Consider the following 11,613-nt stretch of genomic DNA (forward strand, 5'->3'; position numbering starts at 1 on the left):
CTTTTTTTTCTTCTGGTTTTGTAAAGGGTTTCTATATATATTTTCATGCTGCCGAGTTGGGTTATTGGGCTTTTTCTTCCTAGCCCATATGCTAACTCACATCCAACGCCTACTAACCACTACAAACTTTAAACGAATAAGGGGGTGTTCGATTTCCTTGAGAAGTTCTGAGATTATTTTGATTATAGGAGATTAGTTATAATTAATTATTTTATAATAATTTATCTAGAATTAAGTCGAGAGATTAAATTTCATAAACCATATACACTACTAGTTTTATCTCGATACCGTCATGTAAACTTAACAGTCCTAAGACACTTTTTCAGAAAACAGAGAGAGGGGGATTATGAACACTATCGAAAAGAAAGAGGAAAAGAATAATTGAAAAAGAAATCTTAAATAGGGAAGTTTTTTTTTTGAGGAAATAATAGGATTAAGAATAGAAAATAAGAGAAAAGGATAATAATCCCCTAAAAATGAAAAGTTCTTGCGTCCTCATCTCATATTCTGAAATAGGTGCGAATTTAATCCAAAAACTAAAAGACCATTCAATTTAATCTCAAATTCTAAAATCTATTGGATAACAACTAGGTAGAGTATGTCCAAATTTTTTCCTCAGACACACGCATAATTCTTAGGGCTGGCAATTTTTGACACGACACGATAACACGACACGAACAGGCACGAAATTAATGGGTTTGGGTTAGACCTTATCGTGTTCGTGTCCTTATCGGGTCGACCCATTAAGGACACGAAAATTTCGTGTCGGGTTCGTGTTATCCATTAACAATGCGTGTTCGTGTCGTGTTCGTGTTATCCGTTAACACATAATATTTTAATATTATTATTCTTATTATTTTCATTTTTCAATACTTATTTTCGTGTCATTAATGGGTTCGTGTCGTATTCGTGTCGTGTTGACCCGAAACGGTTCGTGTCGTTAATGGGTTCGTGTCGTGTTCGTGTCTGAGGGTAGCAGGTCGTGTTCGTGTTCGTGTTTGAGGTTTTCTTAACGGGTCGTGTTCGTGTTTGTTGTTATCGTGTCGACACGATAACGACCCGACACGCACGATTTGCCACCCCTAATAATTCTTTCCTTCATTAATTTTTTAATTAAATGAATTACATCTTTAGTATTTATATTTTTATTGGTATCATTTATATTCAAATATAAATAATATTACCATTTTAAAGTTTACATAAAAAAATATACAAAACATTATATTTGTATTTTATTTTAATATATTTAATTTTCATATTACATGAACTTCATATATTTAATGTAAAGGATTAATAGCCAACTACATTATGAAATTTAGTCAATTCCGGTATGTTTCATAAACGTTGAAATCAAAATATTAAATTATGAAGTTTCAAATTTTATCAATTCTTCCATTCATGCACAAAAAGTCATCTTTTAATGCTATTGAAAATGACGGGGTTCATTAAAATAGGTAAGTATTATTTATTTAGATTCTTTTATTTTCTAATTTCTCTTCTTATTTTATTGAAATATTGTCATGTTCAACATTACAAAAATACTCTGATTTGTACATAAATGAAAAAATTAAGAAGATTTGAAAATTAATATTTTAATATTTTAATTTCAAAATTCATGTAAATACTAGAAGTTGATAAAATTTCGTCATTTTTTACTATTATCGTAGTATATAAATATGAAAATTATCGTACTCCGTGTAAGAGTTTGTATACTAGAAATCACCTTTCGAGTGATTGAATACTGTTAAAACTCTTATTTTATTTTCCAAATGAATAAACAGATTATTTTTGTCATAATGTTGTTATGTTTTACATTTAATGGATGTTTATTGCATATTTAAATGTATAAGTAACTTAACAAAGTCTAAGTCTTTGTTTTAGTAGACCGGTTGTGGGCGTCGTCCACTTTAAGGTAACACGGTCAGTTCTAAACAAAGAAAAAGAATAATTTCACAACCTAGATAGGCTTAGACTAACTATCGTGAAAGGTTGCAATGTCAGTCCGATTATTTCTAAGCCTTACTAAAATAAGATGACGATGGTGTGGTATAGCACTGAATGGATCTAACAGCGAGACAGTCTTTATGCTATCTACTGAAAGACGAGGTCTCGTAAACTATTTCTCAATCAATGTACGTTAGCATTGAGCATACGGTATTGATCATGCACTACTTTGACTTACCAAATGGTGCGGGTTTTTCGCAACCCAATAAGCCTGGTATATTGGGTAGTGGTGATTAGTATCTAGCGGTGCTAGGATTGCTATTATGTTGAATCGTGCGCGAGGTGAGTCTCATTTGATAACATCCCCAAGAGAAGCTTGAAATAAGGTTTTATTATTCGGAACCTAGCTAGTTGGAGTTTAATTACTCCTATGAATAATAAATAAGATTTTCTTGCTGAGTCCTCTCTTGGAATAAATAAGATATTAATTAATTAAGTTCATAGCAGACAATAATTAATTAATGGATGTTTCTATCTTAAGCGCGGGAAATAAATATAAAGTATTGGAAATCCGAATTACTTATAATTTCGGATTTGGATGGGGAGTGCAGTATTACTTCTGTAATGGCTGCTCATAATATTCCAATTTTAGCTTATATTAAATTGGGTTTAATTTAATTAGTAAAAAGCTAATTGGAGGAGCTCATATCCAAAGCCTTTCATAGATCCCTGACTGGGCCCAATATGTGACTTATTATAAATAGGAGAATAAAGGAGACAGAAAAGACACTTAATTTTTCTCAAAAAATTTCGGCCCCTACTTCTTGTGGTAGTCGAATTTCTCTCCTATGGGGGAAAGGATTTCTGTCTTCTCTATTTAAGTCCTAGTGCGCTGGTGATATCAGCCCACCCTGATATCAGTTCACAGTCCGGGAACCAGTCAGAAGATCCGTGGTTTTGTACTGAAGATCTTCACGAGGAAAAGGCGCTAGCCATCTTCGATTCTTTGGAGAATCATCAAGGTATAATGGCTGAACCTTAGAAAAGCATGTTTTAGGTTTCAATTAATTTAAAGCATGTTATTATTTGAGTTATGAGCATGATACATGTGATAATTACGCGAGTAGAATTTGTCTAAATAATCCGCTAAATAGATCTGAATTATTATGTAATTGATTTATGTAAGCGCTTCCGCTGCCAACCCCTTCACTCCGTATATATGAAACAGAGATGAAGCAGTAACATATCATTTGAATTGTTAGAATCACATAAAATTTAGGGGTAACTGCTTTTAAAATCACGAACTTTTCAAGAATTCCAGTTTTTCCCACGAACTTTAAAAAGTTCGTGTAATGTCACGAACTTTACCGGGCGTTGCGATTTTCCCATTCGACACGACCCGGGGTTTTTCCGGCAGAAATATTGCTGACGGGGCACGCCTGAAATCTTATGTGGCAACTGTCGAAAATATGTAAAACGACGTCGTTTTAAAACGTTAAAACACTTCAGCAGCGGTAATTTGCCACCCACGTCGTTGCCGGCATCAATTTCCTTTTCTTCAATATGGGTTCTTCACCTTGCACATGACCCCGCTGCAGCAAGCGCTTTCACACTCGATCACTTCGTCTTCGGAAACAGCACCCTTGGCCACACCCTTGGCCACAGCAGATTGAACGGATTCAGTTTCCAGGCAGAAAACGAGGCTGCTTACGGAAGATTTCACAGGAGAAGATGAATCGTCGGTTAGGTTGGAAACAACAAAAACGAAGGATCCGATCTTCAGCTCAGCAGAGCAAATAAGAGGAAGCTCCAGCTCCGCCTTCCTCTTCTGATCATTTTGCTCGTGCACAGTTGAATCACCTCTGCCCCCAAATCAAAATTGAAATCGAAACAAAATGTAAAAATTTGGGAATTGCAATTGCCAGAAATTGACTAAATTCGAAGCAATCTAGGAAAAATAAAAGATTCAATCGAAATTGGGATTAAAATCTGAACCCTATGGCTTGCAATTTGGGATTAAAATTGAATTTAAGGTGTAATCTCATGAATTTAAGTTAGAAATTAGGTTAAGTTAGATTGGAGAAGTAAATAAAAAAATAATAATTTTCCATGTCATTGCCACATCAGAAAAATAGTCCACGTGCCGACCTACACTACCGGAAAACCCGACATGGGAAAACGGCAACCGACTATAAAATTAGTGATATTACACGAACCTTTTAAAGTTAATGGGAAAAACCGAAATACTTGAAAAGTTCATGATTTTAAAAGTAGTTACCCCTAAAATTTACTGTATTATTAATTGTGATTTTAAAACTCAAAGCATAAAGTCACTGATTCTTGGCGGGAAACCAACATCTGAATCCGAACCAATCTACAACGATGAGAGCTCCCGGCCGCCGCCGCCCGTCGGAATCCCTAATCCCTGACCGGGGTCTGCCACCTCCCACGCCCACGAACACCGCGGATCCCTGGCAACTCACCACCCCTGTCCAGGGCCGCGAATCTGACGCTAGCTTCTGCAGCAGCCGCCCCTCAATTGCCTCCATCGGTCGCCCTTCCGCCGCCCCCATCAACATCTCCGATCGTTCCTACCAACTCTCCGCCCTCCGCACCATCAATTCCTACCTCTCCTCTCAATCTGCCCCCTTTTCGCTCAAGCACCCTTTGCCTTCCGGTAAACAAATCACCGAAACCCTAAAGCTTCTACTGCAACGACTCGGGTTCGCTTCGCAGAAAATCAACGAAGAACTCAACCACGCGCTGAAGTGCCTCAAATGCCCCTTCAAACTAAATAAATCGGCGCTGCGAGCCCCGGGGACGCCCCATTCATGGCCCAATTTGCTTGCAGTTATCCACTGGCTTGTTCAGTTAGCTCAGTACACAGATTCTACAATCAATTCATCGCCTGAACTCAAGGGCGATCAGATGATGACGCACCATTTAGACAGTTATCATCTCTACATTAGGGGGGATGATGAGGCGGTGGATGGTTTGGATTCAGAGTTTATAAAGGAGTTGGAAGAGTGGAGGGGTAAAGTGGGTGAAAATGCAACGGCTGTTGATGAAGCTGCTAACGAGCTGGATGCCAAAGTGATGGATTTGAAGAAGGGCCCAAGTCAGAAGGAGGTTTTGGAGCAGGAGAAGGCCGTTGTAGAAAAGGACGTGACGAAGTTCCATGATATGATCGAACAGTTGGACGCTCATTTTGTGAATGTGCAGAAGAAATTAGAGGAGAAGGAAAGGGCATTAGAGGCCAAGGTTGAGGAGCACAAGAGAATTTGTGATGAGAATCAGGATTTGAAGAGGAAGATTGAGGAACAGGGGTTTAATATGAGAGATGCTGAGAGAATGAAGCGAGAATTACAGGCTGTGGAGCGGGATTTTGAGGAGTCGGAGGCTGGGAGAAGTGGCTGGGAGGAGAAGATTTGGGAACTTGATTCTGAGATAGGGCATAAGTTTAAGGAGCTTGAGCGTCTCGTGATGGAATGCAACCAAACTATTCGAAGGTGGTTCTTCTTGTCACTTCTCTTAACTAATCCAAAACTGCATAAACTAGTTCCTAGTGCTATTGTCTCTTGCAATTACACATTTACATTTGTCTCTTAAGGGAAACTCGTCTACAATAATTACGTTGTACCAAGTTGTTGCTATTGGAGGCTGATTAATCCTTGTAGCTCGACTATGTCACTGTCCCGAGTGTCTCTGATTAATCCTTGTAGCTCTACTATGTCACTGTCCCGAGTGTCTTTGGCTCAATTTCATTCAAACCCTTTTATATAATGATGTGATAATCCACTCTTGCTTAGGTTGGTTGGTACTCCATCTTGTGCAAAATTTTATATGCATTTTGTATGGAGTGACACTCAAATTCATGTATAAATGCTTCATTTACGTTTTGGAGTAATTCTCAGATAAGATTGCCTCTGTTCAACTATTTAAATAGCATGATGCTATTGAGTAGTAGTTATATAGCATCTATATTGACTCTAGGACTGGGTAGTTTAGGTGAATTTTTATAAGTCAAATGTAAATCTTACAAGAACCTTCTTGTTTCATCATGTATCTTTTGTCTTTTCTCTGTTGCGAAGTTCTACTTCAATTTTGAATTATAAGAATGAAAGGCAGGAAAGAGGAAAGAGAAATAATTAGTTATTACAAATATTTCTTTAATTTTATTTAAGGCTAGAAAAGTTGTCTATCCAATTATTTTTCCCACCGTAGCAGTTTTATTTTATTAGACTATGTACAAGTTAAATTCTAAAGACTTTGCTCTCCAGGGGTTAAGTTAGTTTACTTTAAGCTACCATTTGATTCAGCTACCCATTAATTATTGCTATTTTCTTTCAATACACATTTCTAGGTTGAAACTTGGAAATGGATTTCAATATCAGCTACGTGCTGATGGGTCCACACCATCTGAGGTATTGGGATTGGATTACAAGAGCATACTAAAGCCTGCACTTGTCGCCTTTGCTGAAGAAATAAAAGGAAGCTCAATGGAGAAATTGGAAGAACTCATTTCTCTTCGGCCACGATCAGGTGAAAATGCCACTAAGCTGGAGGAAAAACGGAATCGTATTGTTGTGCTTCAATCCTCCAATGATGAGGTAAGCATGTAGAGTTGAATTCAACACTAAATACTTACTTGCAAATGTTTCTTATGCTCACATCACTTTTTGTGTCAAGAACATGCATGTAAGCTGCTAATTTAGCAATAATTCATCAATTTTCTCTGTATATGTAAGAAGTACCATGTGAGATTAGTCGTTCTGAGATGTCATTTAAATTGAGAGGTACTGCCATTCTAGCACCTGGATATAGAGCATGATAAGATGGTTTGGTATATGCGTAGCAGCATTCTTGTATTTCTTCTATGCAACTTGGGAATAAACTCAACTAAGTCACATCCAAGAAGTCATACAACAGACTTGTTTTGCTAAGAATGCTCCTTTTTTCCCTTGTGGTGTATCAACTATCAAGTGTCAATTTTTCCTGCAAAAGACTAATATCAGGAAAAACGAACTTATTAATGCTCTTTATAGCTACCGTTAATACTCGGGCATCAAGTTTTCTAAATTACATTAAACCTAATTATATGTTTTTTTCTTCTACTTTGTACCTCGTTCCTTTGGCTCATATGTAGTGAAGAAGCTGCTTTATCTCAAGCAGATATAATGTGCATTAGGCAACTCAGTGATAGGGGCAAAGATAACAACTGTTTGCGTGGTCCTTATGTTTTGATGCAGGACATCCTAGTTATTCTGTTTGATATCCTGGTTGAATCCGGCTGCTATATTAGTGCCTTCTTCTTTGTTTTCTTTTCCTTACTGTATTAGATAAATGTTCCCTACTCTGCATCTTAAAAGGCTCAACTGGTTGAGGAGTTCAGTATTGAAGGTTTATTTCTCACTGTACATGAATTGATTGTATAGTATATGAGTATGTCCTAATGAATGGTCTGATCATATAGGTTGAATCCCAGTTGGATAAAGTGACAAAAGAAATGCAAGAGTATATGTCTAGACGTGCAGCAGAAGCGAAAAAAATGGTAGAGGAAATTGAGATGAAGGTTCAGCACATTTCAGTTGTTGAAAATGAAGCAGCAGAATTGTTGAAGGTAATTCCAACACTTATTACTGCTTCCCTTTACATCCATGGACAAATGCATTTTACATAAATATCATTGTCTTTATTTATTGATTTGCTTTGGTGAAGAAATCCATGGCCGGGCTGCACGAAGACGTGATTCAAACTGAAGAAGATGTCAAGTTATGCGCTCGGGAACTCTTTGACTTGATCAATTCAGTTGCGTCATACAAAGAGTACGTAGGCTCGAAAATTGCACGAATGAAGAGTGACCTAGTAGAAACTGCTAGCGCCATTGCTGATACTTACAAAGGTTACCATCCGTCACTGGGCTGCGCTAATTCAGATTCGAACAGTTGATGGCAAACTTCTTTAACACAACGGTTGGCAGTTCACTTGATTTCGTAGCTAAATATGATGGACAAAATTCTCTTTTGCAGTCATAGCTTATCTTGTGTACAAGTTTCTGCCTTGCTGATGCTTGTTGATATACTTATCCTACCTTTTATGTTTTCACTGAATCTTGTCCACTTCGCCTAAAATTAATGGATACAATATGAAATGTCTAAAATATTATATTTTGTTCTTTGTAATAGTAATTTGGTAATGTGTTAAATTGGGTGTACATAACTCTTCTAACCAAAGAGATGAAAGGTGGCATAAAATTGTAAAATTGTAAAATTGTCAATTTTGGGGCCGGATTGCCCAAATTTTAACAGTCTACTTTGAGTTTTAAGCAAATGAGGTATAAATTGATACATAAAACTTTGTATAAGTACTTAAAAATAAATACACCAATGAAGTTTTTTATTCACCTTTCTATTTGAGGGGAAAATGTTATTATTGGTAAGCACGTTTTTTTATTTTTGCTAAGTCCTGTTATTTTTATATGCATAAAAGGGTAAATATATTTTGTCATTCTTTATTGAAAAAATGAGTACTTTTCACCATCAACATTGAATACTTAGTGATGTGTAAGATGCAAATTGAATAAAGTATGATGAGAAAAAGATGATCCCGAAACTGAGAGGTACATACTCGATATTCAATGAAAAACATAAAGTATGTGGGACTTGCTGTTTGGATTGACTTGGCATAAACATCCAATGTGACAACTATAACAAAGCACAGGTTTAGCTAACCATGTTTAATTATGCTAATTCATGCTCAGTCGCACTCTAACATTTCAATTCCCAATTTTATGAATTTGAATGGTGATTAAGAATCAAAATGAATCTTAACAGTTTAGGGCCTGGAAATTGGTCACGGTTGATCACAGTTAGTGTAGATTAAAAATTACTAATGATAGTTTTTCACCAAATAACACAGCAAGGTCGTGTTTAGAGCATCCACAATGGCTTCAGGCTAGCCATAGGTCAGCCACAAACTCCTCCTACCACATCATTAGCACTAAAATTCCTCCTGCCACATCATCAAGACAAGTAATAGGCTAGCCCTAGCCACAACAATCAAAATTAAAAAACAACTAAATTCACGGAATAAAATACAAAATAGGGAATAAAATTTACGACACATATATGGTAAAATTCATTAATTTCATTAAAATAAAAAAAAGTACATTAACTTTTTAAAAAATACATAAAACAAAAAAAACTATCGTCATGCAGTCCTCCGCGTCCACAACTCTTCAATTAAATCCTTTTGGAGTTGAATATGAGCATCCACTTGGCGCATGTCGGCATGTGTCTGGAGGCGGCCGATTTCATCGTGAGGTACCCCCCTTCGTACGTTGGGGGTGGCCACGTCGTGGCTTGGACCGGCTTCATCGTCATTGGCCCAAATAGTCAGTTGTACACCTTCATCTTCGACTATCATGTTGTGCATGATAATACATGCGTGTTGTTGGCTTTCTTAGTTGAGAAACACGATCAAAGAAACGCAATTGAACGCAAGAAACTTTTGTATTGCACTCAAGAAAGGATCCACTCTCTGGATTGATTACACTATCGAAGAAGAGGGAGAAGAAAAATGGAAGAAGGAATCTCTCTAAAACCAACTAACAACTCGGCAACAAACGCCTTTTAACTAAACATTCAAATCCAACGGCTAGTTGGATCGCACGGCTACGATTTAATCTTAGACAACTAAACGCATCCAACGGCTACTGAAGCCCGGGAGCTGAATAGCTTGAATTCTTCCTTGATTCGATTCTCACCCATTTTAGCTCAGCAATTTGTATGCAACAATCACAAATCTCCGCCTTAAATACAACTTGCTGAGCCCCTTAATTTCTTTTGCACATCCCAACCAACTTTAAACACATCTCAAACTTCTCCTTTGGCAAAGGTTTGGTGAGCATGTCGGCTGGGTTCTCCAAAGTGTCACCTTGAAGACTTTAACTTTTCCTTTCTCTATCTCCTCCCTAATGAAATGCAACCGCACATCAATGTGCTTGCTCCTTTCAAGGAAGACATGATTCTTGGCCAAGCTCAGTGCACCATTGTTATCACATCCTATGGCCACTGCAGCTTGAACAACTCCAAAATCAGATGCAATTCCTTTCAGCCAGAAGCTTTCCCTTACAGTTGTTGTTAAAGCCATATACTCGGCCTCAGTTGTGGATAAAGCAACCACACTCTGCAAGCTTGATTTCCAGCTCACAGCAGCTCCAAACAATGTGAAGATGTAGCCAGTTTGTGACTTCTTGCTCTCAACACTCCCAACATAATCACTGTCACAAAACCCAACCAAAGCATCCCCTTTCACCTCCTTACTTCCACTAAAAAGAATCCCAACACTCCCTGCACCATTGAGGTAATTCAATATCCATTTCAGAGCTAATCAGTGCTCCTTACCATGATCACTCATGAATCTGCTAGTGACACTAATAGCCTGAGCAACATCTGGTCTTGAGCTAATCATGCATACATTACACTGCCCACAATATTAGCGTAAGGAATGGCCTACATTTCTAGCCTCTCCTGCTCATTCTTAGGCTTCTGCTCCACTGTTAGTCTGAAATGCTGAGCCTGAGGTGTTGAAGTTGGCCTAGAGTTTTCCATTTTGAACCTTCTGACCAATCTTGAGATGTAGTCTGACTGATTCAGCCAGATCTCCTTCTTAGCTCAATTTCTGACTATATTCATGCCCAGAATTCTTTTAGCATTTCCCAGGTCCTTCATGTCAAAAGCAGACCTCGGATCCTCTTTGATCTCCTTAATCACCTGCTTGCTATCTCCAGCCACTAGCATATCATCAACATAAAGAAGTAAGTAGGCCACAACAACATCCCCTTTCCTCTTGATATAGACACACTCATCATATTTTGATCTAGTGAATCCATTTCTAAGAATATGATCATCAAATTTAATATGCCACTGCCTACTAGCTTGCTTTAGGCCATATATGCTTTTCTTCAATAAGCACACCTTATTCTCTTCAATAGGTCTTGCAAAACCCTTTGGTTGCTGCATGTAGATAGTCTCCTTTAGATCCCCATGGAGAAATGTTGTCTTCACATCAAGTTGCTCCAGCTCCCAGTCCATCCTTGCAACCACAACCAATAGAGTTCTTATTGAAGTGTGTTTAACTACTAGAGAAAATACTTCAGTATAATCAACACCATGTTCTTGAGTGAAGCCTCTAGCAACTATCCTAGCTTTATATCTGATCTTTTCATTATCAGCAGATTCAATCTTCTTTTTGAAAATCCATTTGCAGCTAATAATTCTCCTTCCTTCAACCTTATCCACTAGCACCCAGGTACCATTTTTTAACAAAGAATCAATCTCTTCAATCATGGACTTAAACCACTTATCTCTTTCTTTGCATTCCATAGCAACCTTGTAAGAAGCTGGCTCCCCAAACTCCTTGAACTGATGGGACTGTCTCCACCTCAACTCCTGGAGTAGAGCTATCAGCCACGTCAGAACCCTCAGTACTTTGATCCCTTTTGAAAGGCATCACAGATTCAGAAAAAATAACATCTCTGCTTATGATGATCTTGTGGTTCCCAGGTTCAACACACCACAACCTATACCCTTTCACACCAGGCTGATATCCCAGAAAAACACATCTCAGAGCTCTAGCATCAAGCTTACTCTGTTTGATATGAGCATA

General features: G+C 37.7%; 1 protein-coding gene across 1 annotated transcript; it reads left to right on the top strand.

Moving 5' to 3' along the window:
- The first annotated feature begins 4,326 nt into the window (after positions 1 to 4,326).
- LOC125194766 (kinetochore protein NDC80 homolog) lies at positions 4,327 to 7,893 on the top strand. The gene is made up of 4 exons (XM_048092991.2): positions 4,327 to 5,453; positions 6,308 to 6,554; positions 7,418 to 7,564; positions 7,663 to 7,893. Exons 1-4 carry the CDS (start codon positions 4,327 to 4,329, stop codon positions 7,891 to 7,893), a joined length of 1,752 nt encoding a protein of 583 aa, XP_047948948.2.
- The last annotated feature ends 3,720 nt before the right edge of the window (positions 7,894 to 11,613 follow it).

This window comes from Salvia hispanica, chromosome 4, assembly GCF_029641045.1.
Source record: "Salvia hispanica isolate PSC_SH4W2 chromosome 4, Shi_PSC_v1, whole genome shotgun sequence".
Classification (NCBI taxonomy): domain Eukaryota; kingdom Viridiplantae; phylum Streptophyta; class Magnoliopsida; order Lamiales; family Lamiaceae; genus Salvia; species Salvia hispanica.

What these genes read in the sequence shown, in the direction of transcription:
- LOC125194766 (XM_048092991.2), top strand. Translation starts at nt 4,327, where the DNA reads ATGAGAGCTCCCGGCCGCCGCCGCCCGTCGGAATCCCTAATCCCTGAC. An exon ending in TGCAACCAAACTATTCGAAG is followed by an intron (nt 5,454 to 6,307) that starts GTGGTTCTTCTT and finishes ACACATTTCTAG; the next exon opens with GTTGAAACTTGGAAATGGAT. An exon ending in AAGCAGCAGAATTGTTGAAG is followed by an intron (nt 7,565 to 7,662) that starts GTAATTCCAACA and finishes GCTTTGGTGAAG; the next exon opens with AAATCCATGGCCGGGCTGCA.